This window comes from Barbus barbus (genome assembly GCF_936440315.1).
Source record: "Barbus barbus genome assembly, chromosome: 29".
NCBI classification, from domain to species: domain Eukaryota; kingdom Metazoa; phylum Chordata; class Actinopteri; order Cypriniformes; family Cyprinidae; genus Barbus; species Barbus barbus.
The window spans coordinates 14,584,427-14,606,973 of NC_136757.1; the positions used below are offsets into that span (position 1 = coordinate 14,584,427).

Consider the following 22,547-nt stretch of genomic DNA (forward strand, 5'->3'; position numbering starts at 1 on the left):
AAAACCTGATGACAGAAAGAATCACTACAAATACTACAGCAGAAACAAGCACTGTAAATTTCTCCACTACAGTAGACTGCAGTCTGGACATCCACAGAGCATCCTTTCCTTCAGACGATCTGTGGTGAAAGACATGCATTTACCTCAGAGTATCTCCTTTGCCAGGCCTCTAGTATGGCAGCTGCTTTGTCCTCGTTCCAGTTGATGTGCGAGACCTTTTCGTAGCCCTTCAAGTGCTCGTACATCTGCTTTGGGGTCATGAGCTGGAACATGGTCTGGAGGGCCTGTGCACTGTGAGGAAGAGTAAAGTAGAGTGAAAAGGTGAAGTGAACATATGGTATAAACTGACCAAGTGTTTCACTGCTGAGTAGATGTGAGATTGGAATAAGTGTGTGAAAAGAGTATGCCAAAGGTCCCCAGATGGTCTACTATTTCTGGTGGGTTTTCAGGTAGCAATTTTATGACATGGTAGTGTGTCCCAAAACTTGCCAACTGCTACAAACACAAAATAATCAACTTTTTCTTCACACACACACACACAAAAGGTTTTGACATTTGCAGTTGAAGCTTGGAATATAAATTTTTAGAGAATGTATTTATAACCAATATATTGAACCATCTGTTATATATTTCTAATCCCTTGACATTGTAGGCAACAGTCTAAATCATTCAGAATCAACTTAACTGACCTAAGACTGTTTACTCTGAACCATGAACTGAATCAGCTCATATCCTCAGTGAATCAATGTCTCGAAACAAGTCATTACATGCTTTTTGAGAGCAATATAAAAAATGATTTTTTTAAAAGTTATTAAAAATTTGAGTTTTGTTATTAATATTTTTTATTATTTAAAAAATGCTGGAAAATATTTTATTGGTTAATATTTAGCATGCTGTTAAGCTTGGTTTCTTTTCTTGGGGGTGATGATGGCTGCTGAAAAAAACGAATCCTACTGCAAGAACCTTGTCCTTGACCTTGTCTGTCACTACTTGGGGATAAAAACCTCAAAAAGAACCACTAACATGCTGAAAAACAGCGGCCTGTCACTTTGTTCCACAGATGAGCTAAAACTTCCCCAACCGTAGAGTACAGACTCCCTCAAGTGGACTGTCAACCTACTATTGTTCAATGAACACTTCTTGAAAGAAAAACTCGTGACTTTCTCTTTTCAGAAATCCACGGTTTTCAGAGAGAAATGATTCCTAGAAATCACAGCGGATGATTCCAGAGCCACTAGAAAATATATTCCGCCACCACCACTCTTGTGTATTAACAATTTTGGGATGTATGACAACGTTCTTTCATAATGAGGATGATGAATTCTGTCCCTTCTCAAGCCTAAAGAGGTCTGGGGGAATTTTTTTTGCTTTTCGAGTAAAAGGTGTGGGCTTCCTTCAGTCTGTGGGAATGAATACTAAAACACAGTTTACTAATGATTACAATCTCCCAAGAAAGAAACAAAAAACAAACCTCACAGTGTATATGTGAGTGCATATGAGAGAGGGAAAGACAAAGTGATCTTTTATCCACTGCCACGTAATGTCCAAAAATTGTCAAACTGTGACAAACTTAAAGACACGCTTCATTTTTTCCTTTCTCTCTCTTCTATGGTTTTCACAATAATTTATTCCCTTTACAAGTAAAAAACATTAAGATAAATCCATTCAACCTTTAAATCACAAAGTTGTCTCTTACCTCAGAAGTTTGCTGCTGCCGTTCTTCTTGGTCCCACCTACGATAAGCTCCTCCTGCCAGTGCATGTACTTTTTGGAAAGCCCATAGCAGCCACCAGTCAGAACACCAGCCACGTCAAAAGGCTTAAGAATATGACAGATCGTAAATCAGAAATACAATCGAGATGCAAAACAACATTGATTTAATTAGCGAATCTTTATCTGCAGCCTATGACTTCAAAAACAGACACCCAACACAGAATAACAAATAAATCGCAAATGATTTTCAGCTATTGCTCTATGTCATTTGTCTGCTGAACTCACCTGTGTCATGTTCTTGTTGGGAGCTGACAACGGGCAGTCGGGGTCCGCGGGATTCAGGCAGGGGCGGTCCATATAGCCGTGGCCCACCTCTGCTTTGACCAGCATCTCCTCCCAGCTGTCCACTGGATGCTTCAGCATCTTCAGCTCAGCAATGAATCCGATCGGATCAAAGTTGGTCCATTGTACTTGGTCTTTGCCACTGTGGGGAAAAGCAACTACTTTATTGTGGGATGTTCACACAGGACATGTTATAGCGTTAAAAACAGTCTGATGAAGCACAATGGAATTGAATTGGAAGCAATGTTACAGGCGCATTAACTCCCAAAGACCGTTGTTAACGCAAACACTGAGTACTCTTGCTTTATCCAAAATTTCTTAGGATTGGTCTGTTGTAAATCTGCTACAATTCAAATGTTTTTAAAAAGCGGCACTCACCAATGCTGCATGTGAAAGTAATATTATGAAATACTATTACAATTTAAAATAATTGTTTTATTTTAATTTATTTTAAAATGCAATTTATTCCTGTGATGGCAAAACTGAATTTTCAGTCTTCAGTGTCACACGATCCTTCAGAAATCAGTCTAATATGCTGATTTCGTGCTCAAGACACATTTCTTACTATTATCAATGTTGAAAACAGTTGTACCGCTTAATATTTCTGTGGATGTTCAACAGCTTTTATTTGAAATCAAATCTTTTGGAACATTTTAAATCTTGTTAATGTCCATTTTGATCAATTTTAGCAGTCCTTGCAGAATAGAAGTATTAAAGGGGCCCTATGATGTTCAAGTTTCCTTTCTCTTTGGAGTGTTACAAGCTGTTTGTGCATAGATAAGATCCCTGAAGTTACAAAGCCTAAAGTCTCAAAACCAAAGAGATATTCTTTATAAAAATTAAGACTTGTCCACGCCCCCACGTCTACGTCATGATTTGGGGAGATTTTCATAACACCGCCCAGATGTATACGCAATGAAAGAGGGCGTGATTTTTATTCTGGTTGTAGTATTGTTGCTGCCATCGCCGCCATGTCGTGGAGATGCTGTGTTTCGTTGTGAAAGCGAAACTACTTTGTTTGGGCTTCCAAAAGAGGACACAACTAGAAATCAGTGGTTAAGTTGTATTAACAACGCTGTTCCAGAGCAGTACAAAGCAAATATTCGAGCGTGTGCAGCACATTTTACGGAGGACTATTTCCTGAACCTGGCAGGAGAGTAGTCTTGCTTGCAGGCTTGCTCAAAGGCTGTTTCTATAAAGTGGGGCAATTCCAACTTTGCAAGGACAGTCTGACGCTTCTGACTCACAGCCTGTAAGTACGTTTCTGCTACTGACGATTCAAACGTGAGTTTTAAGCAGTGTAGAGTAGTGCTTGTTGTTTGTCGTTTCCCCGACCACAAATGCAGACATGGTAAAAAGACAGTCTAAGACAAGTCATTATAATCAGTAATTATGTCCCCACTGGATGCAACAAATGCTTCGTTTGTAATGGGTTTTATTGTTTTAGTCTCGGCATTAGGAAACGCCATCACAATACGGTGAGGGGCGTAATATTTCGTCACACGCTTGAGGTATTCGGCCAATCACAACGCCCTGGAAAAAATTGACGCGTTTCAGAAAGGCGGGGCATAGAGCAACAATAAATGTGGAAAATAATGTATTTTTTTTACTTTATGCCACATAACATTACACCAAATACACAAAATATTGTTCTTTTTAGCAACGTCATATGACCCCTTTAATTTCTTAAAAAAAATCTAAATCTGACTGACCCTAAACTTTTGAACAGTAGTGTATAACCATGAAGGAGAAGCACGGACTGAGCCCTGCTAATGGGATGTTGGATGTGCTTAAAGTGGTTGGGCATAACTACGGGGAGCGGATGAAGGGTGACTGGATGGAATGCAGAAGGTTTAGGGATTGATGGACGCTGCACGTCACAGCGGTGGCAGCACTAATGTAGTTGGGATTGGATTTCAGCCTGCCTCCATAATAACAGCTTTGAGAAAATGGAATCAATCCGCTCATCTGATCTTTATCCCCTCTAATTATACTGCCGTGCCGGGTGATCCAGCTCAGGGCCTGGCATCTCCCCACAACTAACAGCCAAACGCAGCAGTTTCGCAAACCTCCCATACTTTGCTTGCCATCTCTTTTTTTTCAGCATCCTCTTTCTCTTGCTGCGTCTTCACCTGGTTTCCCATCCCGCCCGTACGTTTGACTCTATCCTCAAGACGGCCTTCCTTGCACCGAGTTCACCCGCCCATTTTCCATCATCCTTCCACTTCCACCGCTCCACTGACTGACACTCTAAGCCGCCCTCTGTCAAACCCACTCCGCCTTTCCGTCCATGCACCATCTTTCTCTCATTTCTCCCTCTTTCTTTCATTCTTCCCTTTTTTCTGTATGTGTTTCCTTCTATTCGCCCCTCTCTCTTTCTCTTCTGGCAGGCCTGCAGCGGTTCAGACCACATTGTATGTGCCTAACCAGGCTTGAGTCATTATTCCAAGTCCCCCAACCAGAACACAGTAAATTCCTTATTTACCATCCATGATGGAGGGAGAGAGGGAGGGGGAGAAGGGCAGAAAATCTTTTTCAGACTTGGTGGTTGTCTACTGAGTGTAACTGTTGCAAGGAGCCATTAGCAGCAGAAGTGGAACAATTGTGTGAGGCTTTGAGCGGTTCACCATAACAATGAAGGCCTTCAGAAAACACCACAGGAGCACCACTTAGCACAATATTTAATCATGATTCATTTAACTTTTTTTTTTTATATTCTTCATGGAAATCAGAATGTGTCTAATTTGTACAAAAATACAAATTATATAATCATTAAACTAAACCAACAGAGACAAACACAGAACTTGATTCAATATTCAAACATCCTTCCTGCACTTTATGGGCTTAATCTTACATGCATAGGGCAAGTGGTTTTTGCATTTTTCTGCTGGTTTCTGTTTAACTCGTAGGTGAGTTACACTGATTATTGAATTTCACCATATAAAAAGGGGGGAAAAGGGAAAGGGAAGTGGTGTGTGGCCAAGTATGGTAACCCATACTCTGAATTTGTGCTCTGCATTTAACCCATCCAAGTGTACACACAGTAGTGAACATACACCCGGAGCAGTGGGCAGCCATTTATGCTGCGGCGCTCAGGGAGCATTTGGGGGTTCGGTGCCTTGCTCAAGGGTCTCACCTCAGTTGTGGTATAGGCCCTTTTCACATGACGTCACACAACTTCCGTTCTGACGCGAAGCAGGGTAATCTTACTTCCGCCAGCATAGGAAAGCGCTATCCCTACCAGCATAGAGTTCACCCAGACGCTTGTACATCTGCCAAAAGTATGGTTAGAGGATGACTGCCGCTGTCTACCGTCGTCCTTATTCAAGGCGAGGCGTTTGACATCTCAAACGAATTTACCGAATACCAATCGGCGAGATTTGCTGTTTGAAGTCGATGGAGGAGTTTGAAACGCAGCACTGAAGTCATACTTTCTGATTCCCGCCACTCTGGCACAATGTTTACTGTCTTTATTGCAGTTAGATGCTTAGATATATTTGTCAAATAAAAACAAAATTTTAGACATTTGGTAATGGAAAGCCTTCATTCAGTAAATTATGTCCTGCTTAATACAGCGCCTGTATGTACGAGAATAGTTCAACAGTACTATTTAAGTTTGTACTATTTAAATATCAATAAAATGGGGTCTATAATGTTCCCTTTTATTTTTATAACAATGTAGTAAAAAAAAAATATTAAATATATTAAGTTTACATAATTGTTTTTTTTTACTTTTTAAAAAAATAAATGCGAGTATTTGTGTAAATAAATATAAAACGCACGTCAGTTGTTTTTTAACATCACATTGCATATATCCTGTAACGAAAATAAAATACAATCGATCATATTAATCAATAATAATACACAGAGAAAAAAACAGGGTATACATGTAGTTAAAGTGAATGGAGGATTTGAAGTAATTGTAGAAGTCCAAGTTCTGTAGCACTACGCGGCGGTCCTTTTTGCATTGTTTCAACATTAAGCATTTTATTCTTGAACTGGATAATGGGCTTCTTTTCAGACCACTTGCATTTATGGATGTGAAATTTGCCATGTAGTAAAAAGATTTAATATAAAAATATGATGTGTCCATGTCATTTTCCCATAGTAAATAAAAACAATCACGCTGTTTGTCTTTTTATTGCGGAACTATACGGGGAATTTAATTTACACAGTGTACTCACAAATAAACTATCCAAGGAATTACATAAACCGAAATAACAAGTGAAAAGATTTCAAGTATATATTTTGTGAATACATGTCATACGAATGTGAAAGCAAGCAGTTGGGCAAGCAAGCCTCCCATCTAAGGCAGATGCAGAAAAACGTTCGCAAAAGAATCCGACTGTAAGTACATTAACATTATTAGTCTTAACTCTTAACCAACGCCTTTCATATTTCAAGTTTTTCCCACATTCTCCCGAGAAGTCTTCGGCATAAAGGTATAGCGGAAGTACCGATACACTGCTTTGCGATAAAGCGGAAGTGAGCTGACGTCATAGTGAAAAGGGCCTATTGAGGGTGGAGAGAGTGTTGGTTATTCACTCCCCCCACCTACAATCCCTGCTGGACCTGAGACTCGAACCCACAACCTTCGGGTTACAAGTCCAACTCTCTATCCATTAGGCCACGACTGCCCATATATAGAGTAAAAATGACTTAGATCCCATTAAATATCTTGGCTGAATATGATGATGCTTTTTAAATAAATTACCAATAAAGAGGTAATTTATCAAATAAACACTGTAAAATCCTATTTTCACCACCTCTCTTGATTGGAAGGAAAAACCTTTTCCTAAAAATTTATTTTGCTTGTTTATTGGTTTTCAACATAGCTCTATTCACAGGAAGGACATGTCAGTGAAGTGTTTCGAACATGAAAATGGCCCTTGATGACAAATCAACTTGATGTCAAACGCCAGACGAAACAGGATCAAACATTACAGGCTCCAAGCAAATACAGAAAGGTGTGTAAAACTTACGGGAGGTAGACCATTCCTGAATGTAGCTTAGCACCTTCCCAGAAGCAGTCTAGAGGAGTGATGATCAGACATGGGTGCAGTTTCTCTATAATCTGAAAAAATAAATATGCTATTACTGTCACAAGCCCTTAGAGGTCATCCACTGAAGTTTAAAATTTCTACTAAAACGTCGATCCAAAAAGACACTGTAACAATTCTTACTTACCTGGTCCACAAAATTGTTTTCTGTAACAAGTTCTGCTGATTTGTAGCATAATTGTTCCAAATTCCATTGCCTGAAAACACAACAGTGGAAATTAGATGAACTATTATTTTGTGGACTACCATTAAAGCAGAAAACTTAAAAGAAATGATGACCAGTTACAGGACTTAAAATACACACTTTCCCAAATTTTAAACTATAATTTTGGTTGATAAAAAAAGTCCAAGGACATGTTATGCATAAACTACTCAAAAAGAAAAAAACTCTTCAAAAGCTGATGTGCCGTTACCTGTTGTACATGTAAACGTGCACTCTGCTGGCCTTTATTGCAGAGTCTAGGTGCTGTTTGAGTGCCTCTACGGTCAGAATGTTAGCACCTTCCTGTCGCGGCGTCTGTATCATGAGCTGAGGACTAAACATGGCCTCCTCTCCGATCTTCTGCCGCGTGTACTTGAGTTCCTGATTCACCCTGCCTCCCACTATGAAACAGAGAAGAAAAGGGATGAAGAAGACTTTCAGATGATGCTCCATAACCTTTTAGTACTTTTATTTATAAGCAGATTGAAGAGGTAACAGGAAATAATATGGAGAAAAGAGGGATTCAATGCAGCATTAAACATTGCTTCAAACTTAAAGGGGTAGTTCACCCAAAAATTACCCTCATGTCGTTCCAAACCTGTAAGACCTTCATTCATCACACAAATTAAGATTTTTTTATTAATTTTGATGTCTCCTCCACATCTCCCTGGCGCCATTTTGGAGAGTATCACATACGTAAACACAACGTATGCTGTTCTGTGTCAGCAGCACCGTACGCGGCTACGTTGTTTACACTTTGATCTGCGTACATACATTACATATGTGATTCTCTCCAAAATGGCGCTATAGGGTGACACGGAGGAGACGAATTGTTGAATAAAATTGTTATTTTTGTTTTCTTTGTGCACAAAATGTATTCTCATAGCTTTGTAAAATTATGGTTGAACCACGGATGTCACATGGATTATATTAACAATGTTCTTGCTATGTTTCTGAGCCTTGATCGTGTTAGGATCCTTGCTGTATATTAGGGCTGTCAAATTGTCGAATTTTGTACTAAAATATTAATAAAAATTCAAATTATATTCGACTGAAAACCAAATCACAAAGAGTAGCCTACTTTTTTCATTTAAAAACATGAGATGCAGTGGGATGCAGAAAAAAAACGCCATAAAATTGAGACATGTTTTTTAAAAGTTGAACTTAACATTAATTTTGCTTGGCTTTCTAAACATGCCGCTCTCTTGTGCGAGACGCGAGTGCAACAGTGATAGATGTCCCTATAGAAAATGCGATATGCATTCTGTGTTAATGGCTTGGTTCCAGTTTTGAAGTAAACAACATCTTCTCCGCATTGATGTTCTCTCCTTCCACAATATTTTGAATGAGCAGCACCGCATCTAGTGGGTTCAACTGAATAGGCTATAAAAAGCATTAAAATGCAACGGACACCTACATCTTCATCACATCTTGTGTGCCACATATAAGGCTGCCTGACACACACCTAAAATTCGAATGCAGTGTTTTTGCAAGTTCATTCAGCAAAAGTAATTCAATTCATTAAAAGAATTGACTAATAAGGGTCATTTGTTTGTCATCCTAGATGTCACTAGTTGTAAAATATGATTTTTTTTGCATGCAAAGATATTTTCTCTGTAATATTTTGCAGTAAACAGTCTTTTTTGCTCATCACATTCAATTTATCAAGCTAAAACTCACATGTGGCGAGAAACAATGTGTATATTTTTATATTTATTCACTCGTTTATTCACTTGTTAACAAAAATAAGCAGTTGAAAAACCCACAATCAACAAAGCAGCATGATAAAATGTCATTCAGAATTCTTCAGTGACAAACAGTCATAACTTTCACTGCCGTCACACAGGGTCAAGCACAGTCTCATGATAATCAATCATATCCTCCAGCCTCGATGAAAGGAAACGCTAACACATGTACAGGCTCCCATATGTCCTGTTAACTTGACTTCAAAATGCCTTTCAGTACACCCTTTAACACCTGCAGTCTTCTTCACAGCCTTCAAATCCAGGCCTATGAGTTATGAGTGTGCGCACAAGTGCGTCTGCAAGTGCACACGTGTGTGTAAGCGCTTGGCTACTTTATTGCACTCGGGCAGTGGAGTCGTTGTGTGGCACACCTAAGCTACACACAGGAACAGTGAGCCCTCACAGCTACAAAAGCAGCCTTTCAAAGCGTCCTGCTGAACACCGTCCAAGCCTGACTCTCAAAGCTGTCGATTCTTCACGCGCTCTCTACCTGACCTCGGAGAATAGAAGATTCTCTCCATTTCCAGGATCAAGCACCCTAGAGAAGCAGGCAGCATAATTCACAAGGACTTCACAGTTATTCTGAACCAGGTAATTGTACAGGTAATCGGTCAATTCCTCGTAACGTATTCAAGCAACTCATCTACTGGTGTGATGTGTTTTGGATGGTAGGTTGAGTGATTTCCTGGTCAACTATCACACTTTGAAGCACTGAAGGTAAATTCAACTATATTTCACTAAACTATTCTACCAGAGAAGATATTCTGAAGGAATATACACAAAGGTGAAAGCTTTGCTTGTGATTTACAAGGAACAGTCCCGTTTTTTAACACTTTACATGAGTTGTTCACAATTGGCGCCAGCAAAAAAAAAAAAAATATTAACCTTCAAATGTATGTGTCATTAAAATAGACATGGTATCTCGTTAGATGTTAAGACTTGGACTACATTTAACATTTGACAGTAGTTCAACAGACCATAAAAGACACTAATTTGTGATCATTTTATTCTATTGATGGCACTATTTTTTTCCTGGCTGAGAAAGCGCATCACAAAGGTTAAAAGGATTAGTTTATCAAAAAATTCTATCATTAATTACTCACCCTCATGTCATTCCAAACCCATAAGACCTTCGTTCATCGTCGGAACACAAATTGAGATATGTAAGATTCAATCTGAGAGCTTTCTGACCCTCTATAGACAGCAGTGGAACTACCTTGCATCATGGTACTGTCGTGAACGTGCCTCAAAGACTGACACGGAAGAGAAGAAACTGTCGAGTAGTCTTTATTTTTTGTTTTCTTTGCACACAAAAAGTAGGCTATTCTCGTAGCTTCATAAAATTAAGGTTGAACCACTGACGTCACATGGACTATTTTAACTGTGGTAGTTATGTTACTGTATATGCAGGGTCAGAAAGCTCTTGGATTTTAACAAAAATATCTTAATTTGTGTTCCGAAGATGAACTAAGGACTTAAAGGTTTGGAATGACATGAGGGTGAGTAATTAATAACAGAATTTTCATTTTTGGGTGAACTATCCCTTTAAACATTATGGCACTCACATGATCCCCTTCAACTGTATCAATTTAGGGGAATAAATCAAAGTCTGAAACCTAGGCCGACATGCAAAACAAACTGTTACAAGAGATATTTCGAAAATGTTCTTCTGTAGAACCCAACGAAAATGGATTGTGTGACCTTGAACTACAAGGCAGCAACTTTAAGAGTGCGCTCTCTACGTTTGTAGCACATTTACAGTGACATAAACAAAGAAAAATGAAGTCAGAATCATATGTTAGTGATTTCCAATGTTTTTCTAAGAACTTACACGTACAGGTTTCAAACCCCAAGTCCTCTCCCCCCTAGTTGTGTGTGGCAACAAGACTTAGGCTTTTCACAATTTTTCCACACTCTGAACATATGTGAGAATGGTCTCAGTTTCATGCAGTATAAACAAGCATAAAACAACAAAAAAATTAAACAAATTCGCAACAATTCATCTTTTTTTTACCTTTTTTTCCTTCCCTCAAAACCACTAAAACTTCAAAAATACAGAAACATTGATCATGCTTGGTAACAAAAGCAAGAAAATGTATTTTTCTCATCAACCTACTCCAGCTTTAGGGGGAAGGGCTGTGTAAAACAATCTGTTACAACTTATAAGCTATAATCCAATTTAACAATGGTTTTCAATTTACGAGACAGACATACGTTAAATATTTTCAAACCGTTGTAATTGTATTAAAGTTGAAAATAACCATGCTTTTTTTCTCAGGGCAGACCACCCAGCCTGTGAAAAAGGCTGAGGAGGAGAAGGAAACGTCTAGAAGCATTATGAAAAACCAAAGGATTTCTTTTTATTTGGGCCCAAACGTACATCTGATCTTGTTTTGAGACATGTTTATAATATCCCTCATTAATTGCAGCTTCAAGCTAGCTCAAGCTTTACTTCAACATGATCATTGGGACCAGGTTGATTCCGTCCCAAACAAGTTTAGCATGTTCCTGATTGTGAGGCCCTGGGAACACCTACATGTTTTGGGGATGAAACAACCTCAGATGTCATTTTTTCAATCAGAAAAGTCTCCACTCTGGATTAACATGAACTAGGTCACCTTTACATCATGAATGGTTCCTCTAATGTACGTCAAGACCTACAGAGGCAACAGGAAGGAACTATTACAATGAACGCCGCTCACTTCACAGAGAAAGACTTCAATATTGTTGGAAACGTCATATTATGACCTGAACCAACACCTCAACACCAAAATCAACACCTCTCCAGAGACGCACAGGTTCTGGGGTCACAAATGGCCTTGCCTAAGGTGTGAAATTAACACCAAAAGAAAATGTGTGCGAGAGCAATAATGACAGAGAACAAGAGGTGAATTCAGTCAAACATGACTGCAGGTGTGCTTTGAAAAACCAGCAAGACTGTCTAATCCTGGAGATCAACGCTTGAGAAAAAGCCCATGAACCGCGTCAACAAGGACAGGTGTAGATAAATTCCAATTGCAGGGAGATGGAAATGGTGTGAAATACAATCTTCTAGAGCACAATATTGAACCATATGTGTTAATCAATTAAAAAAACCATTAGGATAAGGAACGGAGAACCAGTTAAATCATGACTCTCTGAAGATTTTAGCATGGTGATGGATATGACAATGTTAATGTATTTGGTCTTGACGGAATAGATTTGCTACACTGCTGCTGAATTGCTGCTGCTGTTGATTACTGCTGTAGTTGTAGATTATTGCTGATGCTGCAAGCAAGTACATGAACTTGCTACTGCCAATGCATATGGCGATACGGTGCCGTGAGTATTTAAGACATACTGCTGCTGCACAAATAGCATATAAAATAACCCGTAGCAGATCTATACAGGTGGAGGGCTTCAGGACTCTGAAAGCACACTGCAGGAATCTCAAGTGAATACTAGCCATATAAATGCAAGGCAGTAAGCTCATTGGCTGCCTATGCAGCATGAACCAATGAGCTTGTGGCAAGTCGTTTAACTCTCTGAATATCATCAGTTATGTTAACAACCCGTCAGCCTGCATCTAGAGTTTCATGACTTAACTGTATTATTTCTTAATAATAACAATATTATTTTTAATAAACCAGTCAAAAAGACTCATGAAACAGACTAGAAATAAATTTTTAACAACTCAATCTCTGAATCAGTTGAAACTGTTTGAATAGCAAGTCATGCCTAACTCAATGTGACAGAATGCATGACAATATACAGTATACAAGTTCAAAATAAATATTTGTTAAGAGAACTTTTCACAAAAAATCTATAAATGAATAAATTAAATTAATCTGAACCAAAAAAATAATCTTTTTAAAACTATGTCCTTAAAAACAATTATAATAAAGTATTCAAAAAAGTAATCTTTAACAGAATTTAATTTTTAAAGTATTATTATTACAACATTATGAATTTAAATTATGTATAATAACAAAAACAACAACAATGATCTCTATGAACATAAGAATTAACTCATCTGATGAGATGTTCCTCAAGAAAAGCTATAAAAAAGCAGCTGATTATTTGTATATATCACGAAGCTAAAAAATTCATCACAGCACAACAAAAGGCAACACAGCAAAATAAAAGAAAGTTGGTGCAGCAGCAAAGACACCAATAAACAAATCACAAAAAAATCAAGACATAATCTTTTCCCCTAACTAAATATGTTGCTACTTTAGATAGCAGAAACAAGTTTAAATGTAAAACCATATTTCCATATTTGTCTACAACCCACAGGTGTGTGAGGGGTGCGGAGCAGCATGGCAGCCAGTGAATCTGGTGTGCATGTCAGTGTGTGTTGGTGCCTCTACTGGGCCCATTCAGTTTGTTGCATAACATTAACCCTTGAACCTCCCTTTCACAAACAGGGGGAGCTGCCATTGGAAGGACTCTCCCAATGCCCTCAGTTTTCAAGCGGCGCATTACTATTCTCACCATTCAGCTGCAAAGTGGCTTTTGAGTGGCCGTTTCAGAGGGGTGCGAGGGGTTTGGTACAAAAGAAATGCCCCACCCACAACCCCCCACCACCGCCAAAACCACTGCATCCAACCCCTTCAAGATCATAACATAACTCCACACAACCGCAAGCTCCCCTACCGCCCACCACTTCATCCCACCGACTACGCCAATCACACGGCTGGAGGGTCGGGAGGAACGGTCGCACCGTGATGGGATGGTGTGGCTTACGGCTTTTTTAGGTGGTGGTGGGGGGATGGGTTGGAGGAAGGGGCTGTGTGTGGTAATGCCGGCACAGGGAGGCATTTTTTATGATTGTGTTGCAGGCGGGATTAGCTGGATTAGACTCCAACTCAGAGAGACCCCCTGTGGTCGCACGGTAGTTTCTGCACAGGGTCATAGCGGCATGAACTCTCTCCCTCGCACAACCTGCTCAACTCCAAGAACAAACAACAGCTCACTGCAACAAGCCCAGTCAATGGCGGATGGCATCGACATACCACCAACCGGCACTCTCTCATCTAAACCAACGAGTTTCATTCGTACGAAGAAACTCGTGGGGTTCCGGGGAAAATGTTGCTGTTTCTACACACCAATTTTAATAGCGATACAAATAGGTAGTATATCCGTAAATAGCCTTGCAATGGCTCCATACGTTGACCTTCACCATACTTCACTTTTCCGCCTTTTGCAGAGAAGACACGAATGGTGGTAAAGAAAGAAGGTGAAAGTGAGAGAAAAAGAAAAAGTGAGGGAGAGAGAGAGTCCCTGACCCGCAGCTGTAGCACAATGCCCCTGAGCAGCCTGTTCGACCCCTGACACAAATTTTACACCGCAGCTGCCATTTACTCCACACTGCATTACCATATGTATGGCCAGCTCTCCTCTAATTATGCTAATCACCTGTCCAGATCTGCACCACGAAAAATGGATGTATTTAGCAGTCCGCTGCCTACAAATACAGCTTACTGCAATCCAGAGATGTACATTCAGAGGGGCCTGAATGGGCAGATTTTTCCACGTTGCTGGCTTCATTCAAGTCCCTTCCCCTTAAGAAAAAACTATTCAAATGAACTGGATCGCATTGCAACAAAAAGCATGGGGGAAAGTGTGTGGATTGGTGCTCAAGGTTGGGGGGGTGGTACTGTGTGTGCACCTACCCAAACATTTAGTGAGTTTCGGCAAAATAAGATATCACTGGGACATTTCCAGTTAGCCAGGGTTTTAAAATACATGTATCACTTATTGTAACATGGCTCTGGAAAAGAGCTTTCTGATTGGGTGATTACAGGAGTCTGTGGTATAACCACCGCTAATCTAAATTAGCTAATACCTTAATGAAAAACTGCAACAGATGCATTAATCATTTCCATGACGGCTTTATATTTATAAAACACTTCTTGCACGTTACATCAACCATGTTTTAAAGTTTCCCTTTTCACTACAAGTTTACTAATCCATTCCCAAAGAACCGAATGGAAATTGGTCTAGGTGTGGGCCGAAGTATAACTTTGTAGCATCCCGGCCCATACGTATGAAGCATTAACCGAAACAGCAGATTGCAGAAAAACGGCCGTTCTAGCCAAAACACAAATAACACTTCAGCTACTACACTCCCCTCCCCCTCTCGCACTGTTTCGCTGAACTCCTCGGCCACAGAGAGAGGGAGGGTGGAGAGGGGGAGGGCCGGACCACCCGGCATCCATGGCAGGACTCTGTGTTTACATTGCAACGCTTCACTCTGTAATACATCTGGCATCCCAGGGCTGGACTCCCAAGTGAAGGGGGGTGGAGGAGGGGGGGTGTCAGTGAGAGGAGCGCGGAAAGGGGGGCTGAAGTGCAGCGAAACCTTTCGGAAGAAAAGAGAGAGGAAGGGGAGTCGGAGAAAGTGAGAGAGAGAGAGAGAGAGCGCGCAAGTCTTTTCCGTCATTTCAGTGTCTCTGTTTTTTGAATAACATGGAGTGGAGGTATGCAGAATATAAACACAGGAATTGGATGGCTGTCAGGATGCCGGTTGTGGAGGGGAGTTGCTCCATTTGTATCCGTCTTCCCCACACTTGCGTCAGTTTTAAAACTGTCGAGTTTGCCGCTGAAGAAATCATGATTTATAGACAGTGTAATATGAGATAATCAGATGTATGTTTGAGAAATTCAAATTTATAAGTATTAAACAAACTGCATGCAGGGCTCTAGACTCATTCTTCCCACGTGAAATATTTTTTTTTCGCTACATGGGATTAATCAATGCATGCTGATGAACTTTTATCATAGTTTATAGTTATATGGTAACGAAATGCTTACCATTCAACCCGTTCGTTTTCATCAGTAGCCTATTATTTGTGATTTGAATTTTAAGAGTGGGAGTTCCTCTTTTGCTATGATATAAGCCGGGCTTTGGATGCTTTCGCTTTCGAATTTGCGATCTTGTCACGTTTTACAAAAAAGATGATTGCCTGTTTTGCTTACATCTATACACCTTTTACTTTTTAAGACTAAAACAAAAGATGGATTTATTGTTATTCTTAATTAAAAAGCACAATAACAATAAAACAGTAAGCTACAATGACAAACTAGCTTGCATTAGGTTTGTTAACAAAAACGAATAAGACGAGGCATGGCATACACCAAATGCTGTATTATATACCGACTAAAAGAAATTACAGAATGTTTCGCAAACACTGAGGAATCAAATAATTAATACATTTAAAAAAGCCTCCATAGCGCAACGTGAGGTAAACAGCAAAGATATCAAGCTTTTCAAAATTAAAACAAAAATAAAAGTAACTGGCTGTGGTGACAGTGCTTGCATGTTTTTTTTCCATAAGAATACCAACACGTTCACCGTTCACCACCTCTGGTTTAAGAAGCGGTCTTTTACTTTACTTTAGCTTGAAAACCAAATCCTCCATCCACCATCGTTTCCTCAATATTTGCGTAATTTTTTTGCTGCGCACGGCGCACACCTACGCGGTCGTGCTAACACGGCAAGTACAAACCAGGCTCTACACCTGAAGCGCTCTCACTGACGGCGCCTCTCTTCAGTTGATGAGGGAAATCTGACTCCTGCTACAATGTGCCGCGACTCAGCAACAGACGCTGTATGGAGCCAACACTTTGGAGCAGCACAGAGCATGCACTCACACAAATGTGACCATGTCAAATTTGAACTTGCGCATTCTCAAAACATTTACGCAAATGCGACCAATTTGGTTGCAGTCTAGAGCCCTGTGCATGAACCTCGTACAACAAAAATCCCATAAAGCTCCATTTGAGAACGGGACCATTTCTAGGGACTAGAACATCACTATTTCCACTAAGCAAACAAAATTATTTTTTTACAATAAAAAAATATATATTTGGCACACAAAATGAGGTGACGGAAAGAGAGGACAGTCTCATATCAAACAGTCCTGAGGCAGATCAAGCTTTAATCTATGCAAATCATTTTAATGTATTTTTTGTATTCGTTTAATATTTTGTATATTAACTACTCTAGCTCCACATTGGAGAAAATTACAGCTGCTTACCTTAAAGCAATCTATTGCATAAAGTGTTATATATATGCTATATGAAGTGTAATAGATATGTTGTGATGTGACTGAAATGCTGATTGCAAAACTGGTGCAAACATATCGCTATGATCAGATGCTTTCTTAACTGCTGTTTTTTCACCGCTGTCATATTTGTCATGCTAACAGTAATCCGCTTATTTTTACCCCTAAGAGATGAACGAAAAATTACTTTACAGTGAGTATATCAGGGCCTTTACACATGACAACATTTATTTGTCTATAGTTTTGTAAAACTTTCCTACACTCTATTGATCTGGCTTTGTTTGCACTCCGACAAATTCCCATAAGCGCCATGTTTTGTTCTTTTGAATTGCATCTGGGGGAGCTGAATTACAGTTTTGCGCTACAGCACCACACTGGTCAAACCACATTATTACAGGCCCTTAAATTAGGTCATATTAGATCAGGGGTCAGCAACCCGTAACTCTAGAGCTGCGTGCGACTCTTTCATCCCTCTGCAGTGGCTCCCTGTAACATGGGTGTACCCCCGACTTTTAATAAAACCTAAACTCTTCCGCTGCACTTTTTCGGGCAAGTGTGTTCAGGTAGAAGTTTTTGAGGGCCAGTGTAAAAAAATCTAGGTTAATTTAAATTAAAACTGACAAGATTTTGTCAGTTTTGTGTATGTTTTGTTTGTACCCAAAATGATGTAAACAGTACGGAGCGCTAAACAATCTCATGCAGTGTATGTTTCATTCATACTCAAAGCCGGAGGGCGCTCTCATACAGAAAGTCCAAAACGGACTCACAGAAGTAGCCTAATAATATCTTTTGACATGCCAGGAAATTGCTAATATGGACAAAGGCATCACCCAGCTGTAGCTAAGCTGAATAAACAAACATAAACCTTAACTGATGAAATGTGAAGACCGTAAACAATATTGACACATATGGTTTGTGTGTGTTTTTCAAGTCTTCTCCAGGTAATAAATGAATGACACAGTGCTAATTGACAGCATTTATTACAGTACAGAAGCTAAAATTATATTTTCTGCCTTATTCTGTGATAAAATTGGAAAACGTGTTTGTAGTATATAAACCAATAATACTCATAAAATTTGTCATTAGGAAAATGGAGAATTACCAATATTTTGTATTCTATATTACTTTTGATATATCAAAAATATTTTAGAATACAAATGATTGGTTATTGGCCAGCAGTGTATTTTATTTCTTAGCCAATTAAGAGAGATAAGAAACGTTTGTGTCAATTAGACACAGGGACTGCATATTGTTATTATTATTCGTAGTAGTACATTTGATATTTATTTCCCTCTCGCTTCTGAAATGATTGCTAGACCCTGTCCTGTTACATAACTGAATATGAAACTTTAGCTATATGCCGTGTTATATTCATTTTAGGGATCAAATATGTTTTGTGGCTCCATGTAAATTTTATTCAGAGAGAAAGGGGTCTTTTGATGTTGAAGGTTGCAGACCCAACCGACTATTCGACAACAAAAATATGTGTCTACATTTTTTTTCTTGTCAATAATGTCAACTAATCATTTCAGCCCACTGGCAATCATGTAGAAAACCCTAGCAACCATACAGCAACACCCTGGGAATCCCCAACAACACTCCAGCATTGTCCCAGCGAGTTTTCCACAAAATGTAGAAATCCAGTCCATCTAAATGTAATCTATATTAGCAATCACAGTTGCTTTTTAACTGTTATTATAATTTAGGGATGTAACGATTACCGGTTTGACGATAAATCATGATAAAATTCCCCACGGTTAGTATTACCGTTTCATATTTTAATTATCATTAAAACCGTATTCGATTACCGCGATCTGAACAACTCACGATAAATAAATACTGTCCAGCATAAAGCAGAGTGTAACAGTCTCACGAGCGGACGGCAGCAGAGTAACCTTAGTTTCATTCTGAGTGAAAATAGGGCGGAAAAGCTGGGAGGTTTTAAAAGAGTGCTGAGGGAAGTATACAAATGAATATATCAGTGAATTAATGATATGAATGTACCTCTGAAGGATCTGACTGTCTTCAGAAACAATTCGATGGCATTTTGTTTTCATCTTAGCTCCATGTAAGACCTGAAGGAAGTGTTTTTAAACGCAATACTGCTTTGTTCGCGGAGTTCACCGGAATCAGCTGCAATTCAGCTTTTCCATATAAAGCGCCACCTGCTGTCAGAGAGTGGATTTACAGACACTTATTTACATTCAGCCTGTGTGCAGATTCTGTCTGGCCAAAAAAGACTAAATTTGCATGCCCTGCTGTAAATTTTAACCGGTTGATGAAAAACAAGCTTACGATTCTACACATTTAAACAATTCAGATAAGCTATATAGAATTATTTATGGAGCAGATAAGTGGATAGAGAGTTGGACTTGTAACCTGAAGGTCGTGGGTTTGAGTCTCCGGTCCGGCAGGGATTGTAGGTGGGGGAGTGAATAACCAACACTCTCTCCACCCTCAATACCACGACTGAGGTGAGACCCTTGAGCAAGGGACCGAACCCCCAACTGCTCCCCGGGCACCACAGCATTAGCTGCCCACTGCTCCAGGTGTATGTGCACTACTGTGTGTTCACTTGGATGGGTTAAATGCAGAGAACAAATTCTGATTATGGGTCACCATACTTGGCCACACACCACTTCCCCCTTCCCCTTATTAATCAATTATCATTTTGACTTAACTCTTTTCTTTAAAGGCTGAAATGTGAGGTTTACCTTTATATGAAACTTTTTCAAAGCTTTATTTGAACATTTACATTATTTATTTGAACATGCTATTAAACTGGTGTCAGTCAAGTTGTCATTTAAAATCCAGACCTCATTGGTAATGTTATTGTTTTAGTGATTATGCAAACAAAAACTCATTTGTTTGTTGATTTTTAAGTATAAAACTTGAAGTGATTTATGTATCGGTACTTTTTGAACATCTCCAGCACATTTTAACAATACCGTGATAATACTGATAACCGTGATAAATTTGGTCACTATAATCGTGATGAGAAATTTTCATACCGTTACATCCCTATTATAATTATTAGTTCTATTGCTATCTCCACAATGTTTTTACATGAAGTACCAAGGTTTTAGGGCAGACACACAGACCCCAGTTCTCCAATCTTGAGAAACCTAGTTCAAACTTCAAACCCCTTAAAGCCTCCAGGGCTCCACATACATCCCTTACAGTTCAGCCATGTGTGTCCAAGCCTTCCTGAGCACATCCAAACAGGGAGAATTCCACTAGGTCCCCATCTCTTCACCACAATGCAGGGAGGCCACATTCTTCAGCCACTTCCTTCATATTAAAAAAGAACTTCTTCCCAACATGAACTGCAGGTTATACACTTCTCCACACCGCTAACCCTTAACCATCCTCACGTTTCACTGAGAAACCATGTTTGTCAATATGTCCATACCTGTTGAATGTAAGGGCATTGTCAGCCTACAATTCACGTCAAATAAAAGAACTTAAAGAGTAAACACCTGAAGAGAGAAAATTAAATGGCTCTACTCATAAAACACAGTGAAAAACTTGATACAGTTAACATCAAATCTGCACTAAAAAGAGCCAATAGACAAACAACTGTTTAAAATAAGAATAAAATGAACCCAAGTAACACATCTTCCAGATTAACTGCTCATTGATCACCAATCTAATAAATTCACACTGCCCCCTGCTGGGTGTATAAAAACATCTTGCTGGTTAAATTACTCATTTATTACCTTTAAATTGATCAACTCCTCTTCCACAGGCAGGCTAACATAGTAGTAAACCTTCTCTCATCATCACTGGCGTTAGCTGGAACCCCTCACTCTGCACCCAGGTCATGTAGCCAGTATCAGGTGAGCTTTTAAATAGTGGAGTCTCCACTCAATGACCTCAGGTCCTAAGGGACACAGCCTTGTGACCCAGAGGCTCATGCTACCCCCCCACACAAGAGAACGGGACAACCCAAACCCTGATATCTTAATGATTTCACTGCGAGAACGGTCCCTCTCAAAAGCGGCCAGGAGGGGAGGGCGTACAGGAAGGCGAATGTTTAAGTGAAACTGTTTTAATTAAATTCAGGTGGTGCTGGTATTTTCTTTAAAAAGTTGGAGCCTGTGATTTGGAAAACAAAAAAGATGGCTACTCATTTAATGTACAATAAAAATTTTTTTTTTAAAAAGTCATCTACAATAAAGTCAAAGCCATTATTTAGATTTTTTTTTTAAATAATCAAATTAAATACATTTATGTTTTTTTATATTTAAATATATGTTTAATATATATTTATTTATAAAATAAATATATATAAATATTTATAACTCTTTCTGCACAAACCTGAAAAAGTTTGCTAGAGGTCCACAAATCTCCACAACTCCAAACATTAGCGTCCATCAAAGCTACATTCATATCAGATCAGCGAGAGGATTCAGCCAGTGACTGGAAAGCTATGACAACATTATCTACACCAATCATGTAACGCTGAAAATCTGTAGAGCAACCAAACAAATTATAATGGTTGGAGCGTAACAGCCCTCAATGGCAAGTGATGAAAGCCAACATGAGATCACACTGAATCTCATTCAAGCTGAACTTAAGGGAGAGTAAGAGACAAGAGCTTCAACGAAGGGTCATTTGGAGGTCGCTAGCAAAAGACTGTTCCAAACTAAACATAAACATGCATCCTAATGGACGCTGGGCCGACATCTCCCAGAGCAGAACCTGGCCAACCAGAACTAATCTATCCCTCAGCTGTGGAGTTTAATCTAAACAAACAATGTTACTGCATCTGGAAGCTGTCATGTGCTTCGACATGGGAACAACTGAGGTGTGAGTGAGTGTGTGTCCAGCAACCGACTGTCATACTTCATCTGCAAACCTCCTGCACTTCTTGGAAAGGAAATGTGGAAGTGAGCAACAGAGATAAAACTGCAAAGAGGATAAAGCTCTGGGTTAGCGAGGTGTTTGTGATAAGGTTCACACAAAAATGACTATACTGTTATACTAAGAATATTACTAAAGATTTGTGACACTCCACTCCATTAAATATTTAGCATTAATGCAAAGGTTTCTCTCTCAAGGGGCAGAATGAGGTTTAAGCATCTAGGCTGCTACTGCAAAAGGGTTCCAAGATGAGTCTCATGTAGGCTTGACCAAAAAAAAAAATCTCAGAGATACTGCACCTGCTCCATTACCATAGTAGCCTTGAGCAATCACTTAAGCTCCTCCAGGGGGACTGGAACTACAACTAGTGTCATTTAAGTTGCATTGGATGAAAAAGTGTCTGCTCGATGGCAATAAAAAGCAATAAAAAAAAAAAAAAAAAAGAGGCCAGTGAGATCATAAAGCCAATAAAATGATTCCCTTCTCTAGTTCTGAACAGATCAGTTAAAAAAAATGCAGCTTTCAAAAAACAACTCAATTTAATTCCTTAGATGGGCAGGAGCATAAAAAT

The 22,547-nt window shown here is 39.3% G+C and overlaps 1 protein-coding gene across 1 annotated transcript in view; it reads right to left on the reverse strand.

Moving 5' to 3' along the window:
- Positions 1-22,547, reverse strand: part of LOC306849363 (protein patched homolog 1-like) — a gene marked incomplete at its 3' end in the record, with an annotated part of 60,731 nt that overhangs the window by 33,939 nt on the left and 4,245 nt on the right. Inside the window, 6 exon segments of the mRNA XM_079384321.1 lie at positions 144-291; positions 1,697-1,818; positions 1,999-2,197; positions 7,038-7,129; positions 7,243-7,312; positions 7,529-7,718. Of these exon segments, the coding sequence (XP_079240447.1) occupies positions 144-291; positions 1,697-1,818; positions 1,999-2,197; positions 7,038-7,129; positions 7,243-7,312; positions 7,529-7,718 (821 nt within the window).